The 18989-nt window shown below is 40.3% G+C and overlaps 1 protein-coding gene across 2 annotated transcripts in view; it reads right to left on the bottom strand.

Annotated features, from left to right (window-relative positions):
- The window catches only part of kremen1 (kringle containing transmembrane protein 1), a 94637-nt gene that overhangs the window by 60076 nt on the left and 15572 nt on the right, over positions 1-18989 (bottom strand). For both annotated transcript variants that reach the window (XM_041786748.1, XM_041786749.1), the window contains exon 2: positions 264-426. In XM_041786748.1, coding sequence (XP_041642682.1) covers positions 264-426 — 163 coding nt within the window. The remainder of the gene's footprint in view (positions 1-263; positions 427-18989) is intronic.

Genomic DNA, 18989 nt, shown 5'->3' with positions numbered 1-18989 from the left:
GATTGCATATGTTTATTAAATTGACATAACTTGGTAGAAATTTGTTTTTACTTTGACATTTATGAGATTGTTTTTTATGTTTTTTTTTCCATCAAAAGAGCCAAATTCTATTGACTATGATTGATCTATAAAATAAATAATAGGGTAAAAAAAATCTGACGAGATGATCATAGTCTGTTAATCTTAGTGAACCCTTGATGCTTTTGACACCTTTTCATGAGATTTATTATCAGTAAACCTGCAAATCATGAGAAAGGACTCACCTGCAGTAGTTATGTCTACCTAAACCCCCCTCTCCATTGGGGTACTTGAGGGTGTTGTAAGGGTGCTGGAAAGTCTCGTTCCAGAAGAGGCAGGGTTTCCCCCCATGCAGGCTGGTCTGGTTCTGGAAACCCCTGTAGTCCTCTCCATTTGCAGTGTAACACTCTGAAAGGGAGACATGACATCGAGCATATGAGGGATTTTACTTGCCTCTGCATAAATGAATAAAACATCCATTAAGATGAAAATCATGAGCTTGGTGCCCGCTTTTACACAGGCGTGTGAAAGCAGCCACACATGTGATCTCCTTTACAGGGAATCTGGATTCAGTGAAACACCCTCGTGCTATTAAAATGTTGTAATGCGTTTGGCATGAGCGTGGAAATTTGGAATAATTATGTTTCTTGCCCAGGCTCTACTCATTTAAGCTCTGGCCAAGCATGTTAAAGCAAGATCAATCACAGTATTGTTTCAATTAATGTCAATGCAGGGGTGTACTGAAAAAGCTTGCCCCACAGATACACAACAAAAGCAAACATGGCTTGAATTTCCAGGAAATGTATGACAACCATATGGAAGAGTTAGAGAGAGGGAGTGAGAGAGAGAAAGAGAGAGCGATGGGTTCCCAAGGCAAAACAATGGAGAGTGGAAGGCTTTTCTTCCCTGAGAGAGGGAAGTCAAATAAACAATGGCTGATGGGAGCGTGATGAGCTCCCACTCATGATCACTTGAACCTCAGGGGGCTCATGTCAGGGGATTTTTAACAGCTAGAACTGAACATTTCTTATGATTGCATTAGCATGCAAAATATCAATTTATTATGGCTGTTATGATTACTCATGTACTGCAGGTGCTCATGGTTACTATGACGGTTGATGGAGCAGGGGATTCCCGTAGTGTAAACAGACAAAAACAGATTCTTCAACATAGAACAATAAAAATGTACTGCTGGTGTATTCTGGCATCTTTACATTTCACTTATTTCTCAGTCAATCTTTGGCCACTTTGATTGATTTGATTCAATCGTCTCTGACAACAGTCACACTGTTTGCAAAAATTCTTTTACATGAATTCCTTTTTGCACAAAATATAATCACAGCTCTTTATTTCACTGAATGAGGATGTTGGACTTCAGAAGCTTCACACCATACACAATGCTACAAACACACGAAGGTCACATGATCGAGACTTGACATCACTATTGGGTCTGGATCAAAATTCCTGAACTCTAGCAGTGTTTCTGCAGGCGTGTCCTCGCTGATTATTGTACAAAAACACAACTCTACAGATGCCAGTTTGGCTTAGTGGTTAGAGCATATGCCCCACATGTGCAGAGGCTCAGTCAGCTAAGCAGCAGCCATTGGCCTGACTCTGACACCCAGTCCTTTGCTGCATGGCATTCCAAATCACTCTCCTCCCAAATGTCTGACTCTATCAACTGTCCTGTCCAAAGATGCAAAGGCTAAAAAGCTTCACAAACGAGTGACTGGAAAACCAAATCACACTCAGTAGTCTCCCACTGAACTAAGGTTGTCAAAAAAAGCGATATTTCAATGATACAAAATGATACAATACCATTTATTTTTACGTTCAATAGTACTGCAAGTAAAAAAAAAAAAAAAACGATCTAGGATCAGATTATTCAATCCAGGGCTGCAAAGATGAATGATAGAGAAGGAGATCATCTAGTCCTCTCTCTGCTGCTCTGCTGCGTCAGTGTCATGTGACTGAGTTCAGAGATTCATGCAGAAAGATGGATTAAACATTTATCAATAAGAAACAAGCTAATAAAATACAAGTCTGACTTTAGAAATAATACTAGTAGATAAAGAAAACAGGAGTGTTTTGTGGCAATATTTGTGTATGAAACAAGTGCAGAAGAAAATGCGACAGACTTGCAAAAGCTGTCGTGCAAAAGATGCCTCAAAGTAGTTACAACAATGGGATAAACACTAATAATCTGGCTAAACATCTGATGGACAGACATAACTGACATGCAAATGGCAAGTTATGTTGATAAAAAATGAAAAAAAAAATCCCAATTAACTTCAAACATCTTACAACCTTCAGGGTTATTTTGCCTGAGGGAACTACCTGGCTTGTTAGCTTCATGTTTGTTAATAATGTTACCGATGCTGAAGTTATTCAAGATGCACGCTGTGACACGCTGTGGTGCTGCTGTGGAATTGAAGCCTTGTTCATTAACCCTGTGACAGAGGGGGCGGGTGGTCTACAGCAGCGTTTCTCAACTAGCATGGAGTCAGGACCCACCACTACCACCTTATCGACCAATCACGACCCACATTTCTGAAAATATTCAATCATAAAGAAATGTTTTGAATGAAAAAAGTAAATTATCATTATTATAAACGAGGATTCTTTAAAGAATAGTAACAAGTCTATTTACTAGTGAAGTGTTCACATGCGTTCTGTTACTTTTCCTATATCAGCACTGCTGGTTATTAATTTAAGAAATACTAAATGATCCATCTTTGGCTTTTTGCTATGGTATTGAAACAGGTATCCTGTTTTTTCTGGTATTGTATCAAAGTTCAAAATTTTGGTATCGTGACAACCTTTCAGTGAACATAGCCTGACCGGTTCATTTTTTTGTACGAGCAAATTTATGGAAGTCTGGTTGCCATGATATTGGATTAGGTCCAGCTGCTATCCCCAGCCTGATTCTCTGTTATAAAAAGAAAATTAACAAAGAAAAACAATATTTTGAACAGAAAAACATGACTTTCAGGAACAGCTTTTTAAAAGGCTATGAAGCTGCATAAAAGTATGACAGGAATTCCACACCATGCCTGTCAGTCAAACTTTAGTAAGGAAAAAAACACAATACTCGCTTGTTTGGCGTGTCTCCATAAGATCTTGTTGCTATGGACGTGGTTAGCCAATGACCGGCCTCTTTCATCGAGTCAAGCTGTCTGGGCTAAGTATGAGCTAATGCATTGCAATATGACAGTCATTACACCCCTCAGTGAGCCAGCTGTGCTCTGCAACTCTCTCAGTCATTCTCTTTGGAGTCCGGTGTTTACACTCTTCTCTTCTCTTCTCTAAACTTCTACACAGGCTCCCATTTCTTTGGGGATCTTTTAGCCTCACTGAATTTAAATGTACCTTCCGGAGTAAGTTGCCGGGTCAACCTTTAGATGGCAACCTTTAGATACCATTTCTCAGGTTCAGAAGACCCACATGACATCCGTGAGAGTTAAAAAAAAAACTTTAAAAGTTTATGATTGAAGAACTGTATGGCCTGAAAACAAGAAATAAGCATTGTGAAAGTTTAATTTGTTTTCAGTTAGCTTTCAATACTTTGTACCATGCTCTGCCATATTTACAGCAATTAGCTTGCACACAAACAAGCACTCCAGGACCCTTGCAGCCACCACAGAAATACTTCTACCACTTAATTTTATAGTAAATCAGAGGCCCCGGCTGTTCTCAGAGTCTCAGCCAAAGTTGCTTTTAATCAAAGTTGTTTCGACTGTGTTGTGCAGTCAAGCTTATCAACATTCATCGTCAAGCTGACAGGAATTCAACAGCAGCAAGGAGCTGCAGGGTGTCAGATTCCTGCAATCATGATGCCACTCTTTTGTCTGTAAATGGCGTTCCTCTCTCCTGGCAAATTAATACTAGCTCGGCATGCAAGGATATCAACCACTGGATCATAAATCTACCCGAGAGAGGCTGAGGCTGAACACGACTCCATAAAATTAGAAAAACAGCTTAATGGTGTGACAACAGGGGTCATGATCTGGATACCCTTAGAGGAAGCATTGATGAGGGAGGTGGAGGAAACAAGTTACAGCCAGAGAGACACCCAGAGAAAAGACAATAATGCATCTTTAGAAGGTCTTAATTATTGAATGTGAAGATTACCACCATGGGTCATATCTTCTCTGGAGATAACATTGAAATTAAAGTAGTGTAATGATTAGATAGCTGCTGACAGATAAATTTGTTAGATGAATCAGATTTAGGAATGTAACATAAAGACTGGACAATTGATTCAACACAGGACTTCTATATCAAACTGAGGATGCAAAAACATGATTTTTTGCTACCACCTTAGTTTTCACTTTCAAGAGTATTTAAACCATATTACATTTGAATGGTTGATGGTACCAAAGCTTTAGAATATCAGATCTTCAGTCATATTTCTGCCAAAAGCTGCTATGTCTGAACATGTCATAGTGACAGTGTGCAGGGATTTGCTTGTATTTTTGCAATTATAAACATTAAATTACCAAATACTGAATGTCTAGGACTTGTATAAGTGTTACAGTAGTGTTAACACAGGTAGCAATTTTGTTTGCTTTTAACTAGAATCCACAAAAGTGAAAAATCTGGTATTGTGACCAACCTGTGTCAGACTACACAGTCCCAAAGTCAATCTGTGTTACACACCTGAGGAGGTAAGTGTGCATAGCATGTTCTTTAAAAATGCTCCCTCCACAGTCTGGATCAGGCCAGTGTTTATTTTGGCAGCTATTTTTAATTTTAGTCTTAGTCGAAGTCTTTAAATGAAATGCATTTTAGTTTTAGTCACATTTTGGTCCTTTCTTATCCTTTTTAGTTTTAGTCACATTTTGGTCCTTTCTTATCCTTTTTAGTTTTAGTCACATTTTAGTCCTTTCTATCCTTTTTAGTTTTAGTCAACGAAAACTCAAAACATTTTATTCTAGTTTTAGTCCATAAAAAGTCCTACTTTTAGTCCAAGCATTTATTTTCTTGCCTGAATCTGGTCCCAAGTCATGGTAGTGTGTTCTATGCACTCTGCCAAACCTGGGGTCCCTGCTTTCTACTGCTGAGAGACAGAATAGCTACAGCTACATTGTTTTTTGACAGATTTACCCACAGTGGAGAAATAAAACAGATTTTGAATGTCTGACGAAAACTACATTACATTTTAGTCTAGTTTTAGTCATCTTGACAAAAACTAAACTTAGTTTTGTCAGTTTTTGTCATCAAAGATCTATTCTTGTTAGTCTTAGTCTAGTTTTTGTCTTGGAAAAAAAGGCTGTCGTTGAACATTTTTAGTCACAGTTTCAGTCGACAAAATTAACACTGGATCAGACCCATAAAAGATGTATGTTAAGGAAAAAGAACAAGGATACAAAAGAAAATGTGACACGCTGCTCAAAAAGAGGAAAACAAAATCAGTTATTATGCAACTAAGACTATAAATATTTAGAGAGACTAACAAATTACCCAAAAAGTGCAAAATCTTTTCACACATAGGGTTTGGAGGCTGAGGCTGGACTACAGTGCTGCTGTCAGAGACCAAAATAACATCAAAAGCTTTGTATACCATGAAAAATAAGGAATTGTTTTTCCTCTATGGATAATTAATCTCCTAGTATGAACATGATCATGAACACTGAAATCATTTTGAGACTACCTTTGTGGTGTTCTTACCATATCTATGCCGACGATACTCACATATATGTTTGATGAGTCCTGTACATAATCTAGTAAAATGCATTGTTGAAATTAGCAAACGGATGTCTCATTTTTACAACTAAGCAAAGACAAATAGAAACTTGACTGTAGGCTCACAAATACAGAAGAAAGAGTTCATCTCCATATCATCATCCCCTTCAGCACAGTGAGCACATCAGAAGTCTTGGTGTCATCATTGGTTCTAATCACAACTTCCAAAATCACATAGCCGCTACTACAAAAAAAAGCATCCTACCACCTTAAAAACATTTCTAAACTTGGGTATTTCCTGCCACAATCTGACTCCGAAAAGTTGGTTCATGCATTAATATCCAGCAGGCTGGATTACTGTAGCACCCTCTTTGTTAGAATTCCTAAAAAGTCAAGAGGAAGCTTGCAGCTCATCCAAAACACTGCAGCCAGAGCAGAGACAAAGAAAACAGAACACCTGTACTAAAGAATCTTCATTGGCTTCCAGTTCAGTACGGAATCAGTTTCAAAATCTTTTTTTCTATCTATAAACAAAGTGGTATGGTATGGCATCCCAATACCCCTGACCTTCTCACTGACTAACGTCCAGTCAGACCCCTCAGATCATCAGGCTTGGGCCTCCTCAGTGTACCTAAAATTACATTGGTGAAGGTGCATTTAGTCATGACAGGGCTGTCCTCTGGGGCAAGCTGTCTGCTGAAACAGTTCTTTCAGAAGTGCCTTAAAACACTGCTTTTCTCTCAACGCTTTACCTGTTAGTTTAGCTTTGCATGCAGAATTGTGCATGGATTTGAGACCCCAACATTAGTTAATGCAAGTGAATGTTGTACAGATTGCTGCAAGGTATGTCCAAGCTCATTTATTATGTCTTTTTATCTTCTATAAGGCACACTGAGGTTTCATTTGTGTGAAATATGTTATAAAAATAAAACTGGATTGAATTGAATTGAAGTTCGACTGGCACATCAAGTGAATCAAGTCTTTTATGATGATGATTTGAATTGTTGAATTAAATAGTGGAGCCCTAGTTCTGGTGCATAAAATGTGTGTCAGCTATTCTGGTACAGTTTGATAGATGTAATGGTATTTGGATCTGTTTTTTGCATTATGATATATACTCGGAACAGGGAGTTTAGATGATGAGTTTTCATTTCTCTGGATGCCAGCAGCGACTGTAACTGAAAGACAGAGAAGGAAAACACTGCTATAGAGAGTTTGGCAGTAGCAGAAGCACAATCATGAGTCACTGCTCTCCAAAAGCAATCAGGACTGTTGCTTCTCCAGTCAAAGAGGATAACATCAGGCGGGGACAGGCCAGCCGACTGCATCCCCAATGAGCTCACGTCCTTCAAATATCTTCTCCCTCTCAAAAGGCTGGGTATTAAAATGACTGAACTTGGCTGCATGCAGCACTGCTCAACACACTGTATCAAAAAGAAAGAGCCAAATGACTTTGTAAATGTCTCCTCTCCTCCTTTAGGAAACTTTACTGAAATTTCTGGATGGAGGAGAGCTTGTCTGCACATGGTCTGCTTGGAATGAGCTGCTGCTGGCAATCATTCCACCCTGCTGCGGCCAAGTTAGCTTTCCAGGATGAGATGGTAAATATGGCAGCATATTGCCAGCGGGTGGAAGACAGGGGGTGCTCCATGTGGTTTCGGGGCACCATTTGCTTGTGGTGGGAATGGGAAGTACCAGATCTGCAAGGACTCAAAGATAAGTGAAGCCATCGTAAAGATGAATGGTCCATTTAAAAGCCCTGCAGATGGCCACACATCTATCAAACCTAAGAGAAAAGGCCCATCTTGAATTGAAGCAGTGTAAATATAAGCATTTTATCCTTGTCCTGGTGAAAATGAAGAGCTCTCCTACTGATGGGATCATTCCCATTTTGGGCTTTACAAAACACGCCCAGCCCCCACCTCACACCCATTTTCTTGTCACCAAGCAACTGTTGCTCTCTCGTCACACAACTCTGCACTTTCTTGTGGTTTCATCATGAGCCGTGATGGGAAACAGAACCACCACCGCATGAAAGATGGAGAGAAGAGGGGGAAAAAACCTTTCAATAAAATGCGTGCACATCTACAAATAGAAAAAGTCCGGGAAAGAGTAGAAGAAGACTCGCCCTTGACCAAGCCCTGCGCTCACAGGGTGCTACCACCCCACCAATGGGAGAGAGAAAAGAAAAACCAGCATAAGATCGCTGAGAGGGAGCTAATCGCCCTGTTATTATATTTGTTGGGATTTGCGGCTAATGGCTTCCACATTGTAACTTCAAATGCACTTGATGCACCATGAAAAAGATGGGGGAGGAGACGAGACAGAAAAGAAAGAGTGAGGGGTTTGGGTCATGTGATCACAAGAACAAAAACAAACAAGGTTACACAAAACAGGTTTCCCTGAAACATGTTGCCAGGTCACACAAGAGCACTTATTTGTTGTGTTTGCTGCGAAGGATGAAAAGCAGCGATAATTACAGACAACTGCTTCCTCACAGAGGGCTGACATGAAGAACTTCCTTCCATCTTTATTATATGGTTTGAGCTTTAGGGACAGCAAAACAGACTTAGTAAAGTAAGTAATATTTCTATTGTAATACAACTTTACAGAGTGGGTCAATGTTAGAAACATGCATGTAAAAAGGAAGCATACCAAGTTATTTGCAAAGGTGCTGACACTAGCAAAAAGTCAAGGCTGCACTCTAAATGCCTGAATGGATGTGGCTGGTAGTAGCTCCAAATGCAGTGCCATTTCCTCCTGCTCTCTCAGCTGTCAAATTTCAGGGTCAAATTTCCAACATACAGCATTTATGATATTCATGAGCAAACATGCAAAAAAAGTTGTCCTGCTCCATGCAGACAGTTCTTGTTTTGCATCTGAATGTAGAGTGAAGCTGTCTGCACCTTTACTCTGTGCAGAGCTGAGCTCTCATACTGATAGAGCACTACTTTAGCCAAATAAAGATGATGAGCAGAGGGGGTAGAAAAACTTGATCAAGTGGTGAGGCCAACCTTGAAAACTGCGACACAGGTCACAATTTCAGTCACTTTGAAAAAAGGCATCCACCCTGAATAGAGGGTGCAAGAACAACTTAAAGAACAAAACATCTTTGTCAGGCTGTCTCCATAGATGTGGATGAGAAGCCCTGGGCTGATTGAAGCCCTGGTTATATTAACAGTTAGCAATGTCAAAGTAGTATTAAAAGACTTTATTTACAGATCTTTTTTATGAGTCATATGGAGACAAAATAGCTTTCCTGATCACTGGTGGAAAGTTTGTGCACAGATGGCTATTGCTCCTGTCTAAGGTCACATTCACACCAGAGCTGTTTGGTCCGCTTTAAATGAACTGTGGTCCGTTTTCCCAGATAGTCCTGTTTGTTTGGAGTGATGTGAAAGCCTCACTTGCTGCTCATAATGGCACCAAAGCAAAAGCAAAAATCCAGAGACAGCAAAAAATTTGAGTTGCTTCATTGTTTTTGTGGTTTAAAAAAAATGACTTCTTCATTGCTCTTTGTTTGGGAGTTCAGCGCCACAAACACGTAGCTGCTTGATGTTATCCAGATAATTTGGCTCATTTGACCAATTGCAATGTGAAAACAAACCAAACCACATGAAAGCGCAGCAATGTTGCAAAGTGAGTCACAAACCCAGCTGAGTCCCCCCGAACCATCAGGTGTGAAAATGACCCAACTGCCTATGGCTGTTAACACTGGCGTTTGTAAATTAGAAGCTTCTTGCAAAGACAATAATTTGTATATCATTAGGCTGTTTCTCAAATGATTGTATAATGGCCTAAAAAAATGTGCAGAGACGCCGTTTGCTCTGGAGCACTGTTTGGGATGCATTTATCCCGAAGCTAACAAAAAGCTACCCAATCCTCTAGTGAATAAGGCCCATGGATGCACATTTTCAGGAGTCTTCTTCTGCAAACAAACAGGGCAAAAATATCTGCTTTTTAATACATGATATGCCACAAGAAGTTTCCCTTGCACTGTGTCCTGTTAGCCATTACTGCAGTCGGGCTAATTATTGTCAGTGCAGTAAGAAAGAGGCCAAGGACAGACCGAACCAGGCCAGATGTTGCAGGTTTTTTCGTTTGGGGGGAGGTGAGGGGGCACAGCTGGTTGCAACACAAGTCTGGTTCTCCTTTTCCTCAGCAGCATCTATTTCCACATCAAAACCACATCAGACTGCAGACAGACTGCTTCACATTTATTATGCAGGTTTCACAGATAGCCGCAAATTCATTGAGACTCTTTTAAAGTCAGATGTTGCAGAGGAGAAGAAGGGTGGGTGTAGTTACTCTCTCCTGTCAGAGCTGCCCTCATGTGAGAGGGTCAATGACAGTGCGCTAAAGAGGTTCAAGTGATGACAAGAGATGCTGATAACTTGTTAAATCCACAGCACAGCTTCTTTAAAAGATTTTACAGTCCTTTTCATTTCAGGCTTTTGTTATAGGTTGCAGCCCCAGATAACCAGGCTATAAACCAAGACCTCACTGAGTCCCAAAATAGCCTCCATCACCACCATTCTTCCTGCATGAAGCTTTGTGCTGCACCACACTACCACAGTAGCCACAGACTCAGCGGACTCCCTGCCAAAACACCTATAAAACACAGCCTAATCTCAGTTCAGTGCTGCCCCTATTATTTAGCTCCCTAATGGAAAGAGTCTAACCTACTGGAGCCAATGGTGGGCTAAATGTGCAGCCCAAATAAAACCCAATCTTTGAAGTTGCTTGTCACAAAAATGGAAAGCATAAAAGGCTTTTAAACCACAAGCTGCTCTCCAAGTTTAAATTTAATAGTGTCAAATATGGAGTGATTTTTTAAAAATCAATCACAAAACAAACCGACTCAGATAAAACATCAATCTTTGTAAGATTTCCCGCAGTGGCCGGGTGATATCTTAAAAAGCACAGCTTAGATGAGCCAAGTCGGTTTTGGCTCTGCAGGCAGACGAGGATGGAACGAGGTGGGATGATTTTGAATTTTGCTTGGCAAACATTCAGGGAGTGAGTGATGGCCTGCAGACTCCAAAGATGACGCAAAGGACGTTCAGGGACTTGGTGAAACCCTGAGGGACAACAAGAGCCGCTGGAAAAATGCCAACAACAGGGACCCACCAGCCAACCTGACATGAGGGCAGATGAGAAGTCACATTTAATTTGCTTCCTTTGGAACATTCTAACTGTTTCTTAAAGCCACTGACAACATCTTCTGGAAAAGAGATGGATACCTTTGACATGCCATACACTCTCAATGTTTTTAGACTTTTTCACATACAATCACAGTCACACACCACAGCATAAGAAGAAAGGAGAATATCTTCTGTATACCCAACATATGCTACTGAACCTGTGCTAACTGATTTTAGGAAACAATGACAGTACAGCCAGGGGAAGCGGGGATACATTCAGGGTATAGGAAAGAGGGAACAGAGATAAAGTAGCCCAGATGTGATGAGTGTTGTGTTGAGAGCTTTCAAAAGGTGCACAATTAGTGCGTCTGGTATTGATCCATCCTAAATTGAGGCAAACTGCATATTAGAGCAGAGCGGAGGGACCTAGGAAGGGTTGGGGAAAAACTTAGCGATGTCAGAGGAAGCAAAAACAAGCAGGAAAGAGCATTTCTTGTAGTATTTCTTCCAGTGGAGAATGCAACTTTCTCATGTTAAGTGTCTTAGAATGAGATATATAGTAACCAAATTAGAAAATATTTTTACATATTAAAACCAGTTAAGGTCTTACTTAAGGGATTTCTTCACTCACTGGCCACTTAATTAGGTACACTTTGCTATCACAGGGTTGGACCTCCTTTTGCCTTCAGAACTGCCTTCATTGTTCATGGCATAGTTTCAACAAGGTGTTGAAAACATTCCTCTTGAGATTTTGGTCCATATTGACATGAAAGCATCACACAGTTGCTGCAGATTTGACGGCTGCACATCCATGAAGAGTTTGTTTTCAAATGATATGTCCATCTGACCTTGTCAGCTGAATGTGGCCTAAAATAAGCTTGATAAGAAATGCTTTCTTTCAGATCTCAGTCTCAGTGAAGCTCTGTGGCGCAGCTGCATGCAGGTGTCTTAACCTGCAAATCCAATCAACACAGATCACAGGAGAGAGAGAAACTGTCTTGCTAATGTCTTCTATGAAGAAAAAATAAACCCTACATACAGGTACCTCATGACCACAGAGCCTTTGATAAACAGATGATCTCTGTCTTCTGATACAACCCATGATGGCTTACGGTGCATGGAGGTGTTACAGCCATGCTTTCTTTTTCTTTGTTTTTCCTGTTAATACGTAGTAATACGATACCTTATTCAACCTGCCCTGATATACATAAACACCAACAAAACACACATTAGTCTGCACTCCTGCCCACATCATTCCCGCTCCTTTTTTTCACTTTCTTACCCCCCTCATCATACCCGTTCTTCCCGCACAGATGCTCTTACAGCAAGAATGAAAGGAAGCAATTTTCATCAGTGGAGCAGCCGCAGTATTTTAAGATGGATCTGACACTGAGGACACACATCCATGCACACAACTTGGCATGCACACAGACTCCTTTGTTCCCCTGGTGGTGGGGCCAGTGTCATTGTGGCGATGCCATTCTCACCCACTCATCACTGCACTGTAGATAGCAACCACTGTACATATGTTTAACTCCTCTCCTCACAATGAGCCAACCTCTCAAAGGCAGTAATCAATTTGCGGTGAGATTATGTAAGCAGCTGAGCTAGTATGGCTAAAAGTTTACCTCACTCCTGAGGTGATTTCCGTGTTTGACTGTGCTCTAGTGATAATATTTTGATTCACGCACGGAGACGGATATAAGATCGCCTGTACCCAGAAAAACAAGCCACTTTAAGCTACAGCATGAGGGCTGAGTGTACCTCAAAGAGAGGTGAAGCATGAAGGAAGAAGAGGAGGGTTGTCGCTGAACACACCTGTTTTCGATCGTCCTGTTTGTGCTCAGGTTAGCTGGTATCTGAAGAATGTAAATTATATGTGGTTTGGTTTGGACTGAAGCTCTGTCAGTACTGTTGCAAGGGATTGTGTTCAGCCATTACAAAGCCCCCTCCGTCCCCACCCCCAAAAAAACACACCAACGCCTCCTCCTCTTCTGTCTCTTCTCCTTCTCTCAGTGGCCCTAAATGATTACAGGGTCCAGGGAAGATGAAGTCTGACTTGGATAAATAAAGGTCTCAGGTAGAGGGGAGGGAATAATGTGACCTGCAGGGTAACTGCAAGAAAACTTAAAGGCATACCAGATCAAAAGCTCAGCTCTTATAAAGCCTTGTCTTTTTAATTTTGAGTAAAAATTTACAAGAAAAAAGTTAGAAGAGGAACTGTTACCCAGCAGAGTTTTTTTCCATATTTGTTCTTTTTAACACAGAAAACTAAAGTTCACCTCCAAGTTCTGGCCTGCTCAGAGTTTTTGATTTCTACTTGTTCCCAACCTGGGGTGGGGGTGTACTGTGTCTGAGGGTGTTATTGTTAGACTTGCACCTATTGCAGATTGAATAAAATCATCACAATGAAAATCTTCTACAAAGGTCTTTTTTGGTCAGAGCTAACATTTTTTGGCATATTTTGTTGATTTTTTTTTTTAAAACTGATGTTAAATTTTGACAGCAATAAACCTCTTTCTTCTTCCTCTGTGGTCCAGAGAGGGGGGCTTAGCTTTTCTTAGATACAAGGAGGGGGCCTCCAAGAACAACAGATTGGGTATTACTAAAGTAGTTGACAGCAAAATAAAGTTTACCATTTTATCTAACAACATAAACTCATCCATGCAATCAGCCAACTCTGATAGATCAGAGTCAAACAAGTAGTTTTGTCCTGTTTTAATACGTTTATGCTAAATAAACTATAGATATATCTATTGAATAGGAAGCATTACAGTCAAACCAGTTAAATCAATCCATTGTCATCTGTTGTCCCTTTTGTTACTGAACTTAAACATCTTAAATATAACCAGTGGCCTAAAAGGGCCTCAAGGGGAAAAGTGTGATTATTTTAAGCTAAAGGTTAAAGAGTTTATGGGCCCATATTTTCATTTCAATAATATTCCTTTAATTTTGTCCACAATACAAAAATAAGCAAAGTTGAAATCACAAGTTCGATATATCAAAAGTTGTAACATTAAACATTTCTTTGGTGTCAAGGTTGATATTCAAATTTAGTAGTGTTCAGATCATGTGATGTTTGACCGGCATTAGCACAGCTTCATAATTTGGTAATACAACCTCCAATAGGCGTCTAAATAGACACTACGGCTGTTATTTCTATGCGTAAGACACTTATCAAATCAAAATTAAAACCACATTGTTAAAGATTTCAGTTTGCTTCCCATCAGCAACCCCAACAGTGATAGTAATTAAATGCATGTTTTTGACTCAGACAGAGATTCAAACACATCCTCACCGACTGTTCTGCCTGTTTGTCTTCGTCTGAACATTGTGTTTGTTTCTTTTTCTCTGGATTTGCATGGGTTTTTGAATTTCTATCATCTGAAGTCATAAATCTTTCTTTGTTTGTTGGAGCCCAGTGACATTTCATTGCAACTCAGCAGAGATCGCAGAAAAGCTTGCACCGCTTCCTCCTACTCTCTCTGGCGGGCCAACCACTGCTGGGTGATGGATTGTTATCGTGACTTGTCTTTGAAATGTTGACCCAACAATCGGTTCATAATACCATAGAATACTGCAAATACAATCAGCGGGCTGTAGACTCATTGACCCTCTTGTATAGCTCTGGGTACAGATGTAGATGAAGTAGACATGTCTGTACAGGAATATGAAATTAAAGAGAAACTAAAGCTCAGAGTCTTGGCTGAGGTGCATCTGTCCTTTAAAAAATGACTTCAGAAAGAAATTGACAGTACTGGGAGGAAGAGGAGGTTGTAGCCCGAACAGACACAACAGCATACACTGGATGCTGCTTTATAGATTCCATAAAATCAAAACCATTCAAGGCTGACTTTGGTGTTTCGAAGGACACAGTAAATATTATTAATCAGTATGCATTGCCTGTTTTTGTTCTTGCCAGAGGACCTTCACCTTCCCATAGATTCTCAAGTAACTGCAGCTCTGTCATTATTAACTCTTTCAAAAGCATAATTTAATTACATGTAGTGTGGACCAATGTAGACACTTTAAACAATCTGGTTTCTCTTGTTGTTTGTATGCCAAAAAGGAAAGATCATATTTTTCTGCTCAACTCCTCAGCAGCTACTTAGTAGTGAGTATTTAAAGTAAACTTTAAATTAGTTTTTACTTTTACTTGGGTAGTGGAGAAAGATGGCAGTCTCTGCTGAGCATGGTGGTGATGAAAGCTGGCCCCACATAAGTCTCCTGCCTCCTGATTAGGCCTGTACTCAAAAATCAGTAGGGCTAGGGCAGTATATTGACTGAGTGCATAAACACAGATGTTACAGAATCAGTACGGCTGTAAATGCTGTGATATCAGTTATGAAATACATTGCCCCTACAGTAGAGGTGACAAAAAAAACAACAGGTAGCAACGGACATTATGCAGAGTATATTTCAGATAGAAACAAACTAGCATCCAGGGCAAGTCTATCTACTACCAGCACAACTATAATCACTAAAGGCAAAGACACTGGAGTTTCATGTTTCTTTAAACACCAGAAAGTTGAGCATTGGACATTAGTCATGCAAGATGTGAAAAAATGAGGTAAAACACTGCAGCAACACAGCCAACCTCCATCTATACATGACAAGACACCAGCCTAATTAGTAGTTAGGAAAAACAGGAAGGCTGTTACACCAGGCTGGTGCTGTCACATCCACCACTGAATGATGCTGAACAGTCATATTTTCCTTAAACTTCTAATCAGAAGTTCAGAAGAAGAACTTCTATACTTTATTTGTAGACTTGCATCCATAAAGCACGTATGACCAATTTCAGCCTCTTGTCTATTGCAGTGGATTAACAGACTCTATATATATGCTAAGAACCAATATTATCCCACCTGCATCCAAGAAAACTCCAGCATGCTTATTCAAGAGTGGCAAACCCATCAAGCACATTTTCTTTGTCTATCTTTGTCAACTAGAAATGGATACACTGGTTTGCTCACTCAGCATTTCTGTCATGTTTATTTTCATTTCTTTACACTTTTAATCCATACAGATTGTGGAGAAAATCTCCTTTGTGTCAAAACAATTTGTCTTAATCCTGTTACTCTCTAAATTGCCACATGCTTGTTGTTAGCTTTAGAGCAACCCACAATCACATTCATTTCAATTTGTGGATTGTACCATTGTATTTCCTAACATGTTTGAACCTTTCTTTTTTAATTATCTTGCTTGGATGACCTGGTCAGAGCATGAGCAGAGCACATTTTCCAGTGTATCAAATCACAAAAGGTTGTCAGATAAACCGCAACAGAGTGCACTTCCAAGGACACAATAACAACTGCACAATAGGCTGCTGCAGAGGGGACCAAAGCGCTCAACATTCAGACCCCTTTTAAGCAGGCAAGTCTCTAGTTCCTGATCTTGATTGTGAAAGAGATCCCTTTTCACTGTGGTTTCTGCGGCTGTGGGAAGAGCAGCATTACTGTGAACCAGATGGCTCTGGTAAAAAGACAGGGGGGTATCCCACCGGCCTCTCCGAGAAGGGGATCCATTACGAGGGATCTATTGAGGACCAGCAGATTCTGTTTCATGGCACCGACCGAGTGTGACCAGGCCTCAGTTGGCCTTGGTCGTGGGCTGGTGCCGCGTAGGCTGCTGGAGACCCAACCCTTTCTGTGTTCACCTCTGGGAGCTGTATTCACCTTCCATGCAGGACAGACAACTAAACCAGGGCCCCTTGGCGACTTGGATTACACCCCTTTTGAGTTCAAACCTCTTTCAAAAGGCCTTATATTGCAATGGGATATCACTGGCTCCATAGCTTAAAGGACAATGATTGTTTGTGAAAGTAGCTGACTGAGATGTTCCTGTGAAACTCTAAAGTAGGGTCCATGAACGGTGGAAGGTCAGTCAGATGAGGAGTTACTGCTTAATGGACATTTATTTCCATGTTCTTTCAAAGAAGACTCGTGTTAAATCCTTCCTTCTCTAAGATCCACTGCACATTTTCCTGTCATGGTTTCTCTGCTCTGCACACTACTGGCTTTGTTCCTCTGTTTGCTGTCCACTTAGTTTTGTCTGCTTCCTTGGCTTGTCCAAATGTTTGCTCTGTCCACTTAGCCATGTCCACTTGCACAGCCTTGTCAGATCTGTGCTGTTGGTGGGCGTTTCCAGTAAAGAGGAAAGGCGACAATTTGCCTCTTTGGCCACAAACTACTGCAGCTGGACACTAACCAGACCCCGGGGTTCAGCAGCAAAATTACTCTCCATTTATTTAAAGTGGTTGCCATTACTCTACCGCAGCACAGTGCAGACCTCAATGGCCCTGACCCAAACAAAACTATAGTATAAAAAGAACTAGGTTCGCCGGACAGGTCATGTCTCACACAGTAGCAATTCAATATCCTCCCGTTATGTTCTGGGTTACGCTTCTCAAAATTCAGACTTGCATGTGACACCACAAAAATACATGGTTGCTTTGAAAGTCAGCCCATGGAGATTTTTGCAAAAACACCCAAACCAATCATTGGCATGATGTTTGGAACATGTTACACATGTTTGAATCAAAGAAAGAAAAACAGCTAATTTACCTTAATCATACCATGTCAAAGGCTTATTAATAGTATGTTCAAAAGGAGAAATACAGAGGCAGGAAGCAGAATGGTTTGGGGTTTGAACCAAAGCAAATCAAGCTGGAGACTAATCACTTTTTCCTGTTCTCCTTGAAGTGCAAAAACAATGCACGAACCAATGAGCACTATTAGAGAAAAGCATAGCAGTGTTGCCTTTTATACAATTACCCAGAGCTGATAATGCTTTAACTCACATCTGCATACAAATCCAGCGTTGCTTCAAAAATTTAAATTTTTTGTAATGTTGTCGTGCACCAGACACTTTCTCCCTAAGGCCTAAAACCCCCTTTAAAATTCCATTTCAGTGAGTTAAATTGAGTTTTGATAATGACGACAATTGTTTGTTTGCAAGTTAATAGAATTCATAGAGCAACATAAGGCTCTATGGTATTTCATTACTGTTCTCTGACTATTTGATTTACCTCCCTTGCCCTGGAGAGTGTTCCTGCTGATGGGCTATGACTGCTGCAGAGCAAACGCAAAGCTGCAAGAGAATGTCATTCTGCATTGACTGGATTGGGTTTCCTCATGCATAAGCAAATGTCAAGGTACATGAAGAGGCCAGGGGACGAGGCTCATGCATAATAGTATTCAAATGTGCAAAGAGAGGAAAAGGAAGTGGGGTGAGGCGGTTAAAAGTGAGCGGAGCAAAACTGAGAACAATCAAAAAAGTTGAGACAAGAGAAGTTTCCATGTACGTACTGAAACTCTCAGGGCAGCTTTTTCCTGAAACTTTTGAAAGTCGTCATTAACACATGTCCCTTCCACCATTAAGTTTTCCCTTTAACAGGAGAGGAGAATTTCAGGAGGGAGGGATGATGTAAAAAAAAAAAAATGTTGCGGCCCCAGCATTCATATCAAAGATGGCTGGCAAAACTGAGTCAAACAGTATAATGATCATTTTTTGCCTTCAGTTCTACGTATATCTGAGCAAATTCACATGAATTCACATGGGAATTTTGCAAGGAAAAAGCTTGATTAAAGTTCTGAGTCAACTGAAAAGGGTTTTGTGTTAATGTGAATACAGCATTAGACTTAATAGGAAGTGGTTTTCTCCTTTTATAAAAATATTAAAACCAATACTCAAATGCTAATCCTGCTTTCTTTCTAATGGTCAACAGGGGGCAACATCTTGACTGCAACGTATTGAAAAAAAGAGCCAACTTCTCAGGTGATTTCTTTATAGTTTCTTAATCAGCTACTGTCTCAAGTAAAGTTGTTGGATCCTGATACCAGTACTAGAAATACATCCAATACTGCTGAAAATGTGGGCACTATTATCAGCAAGGACACATCTTAATGTACCAATCTGATCCCATTTTATCTAACTTTAGAATTTTCCTCATTTAACCGTGCTATATGTTAGTGTTATAAACTGCTCAAAAACACAGCACACATGGACAACTGTTTAGCGAAGAGGAACCAACTGAAGGAGCGGAGAAATAGACCCATTGATGCAGCAAAGTTTGGAGGCAGCAAGACATTCATTATTCTCTGTATTTTTGACACAGGTTATTAAAAGTTAAATAACTTT

Source organism: Cheilinus undulatus, linkage group 5 (genome assembly GCF_018320785.1).
Source record: "Cheilinus undulatus linkage group 5, ASM1832078v1, whole genome shotgun sequence".
Taxonomy (NCBI): Eukaryota; Metazoa; Chordata; class Actinopteri; order Labriformes; family Labridae; genus Cheilinus; species Cheilinus undulatus.
The sequence above is the reverse complement of the archived record's forward strand: the minus strand, read 5'-3'. Positions and strand labels throughout refer to the sequence as shown.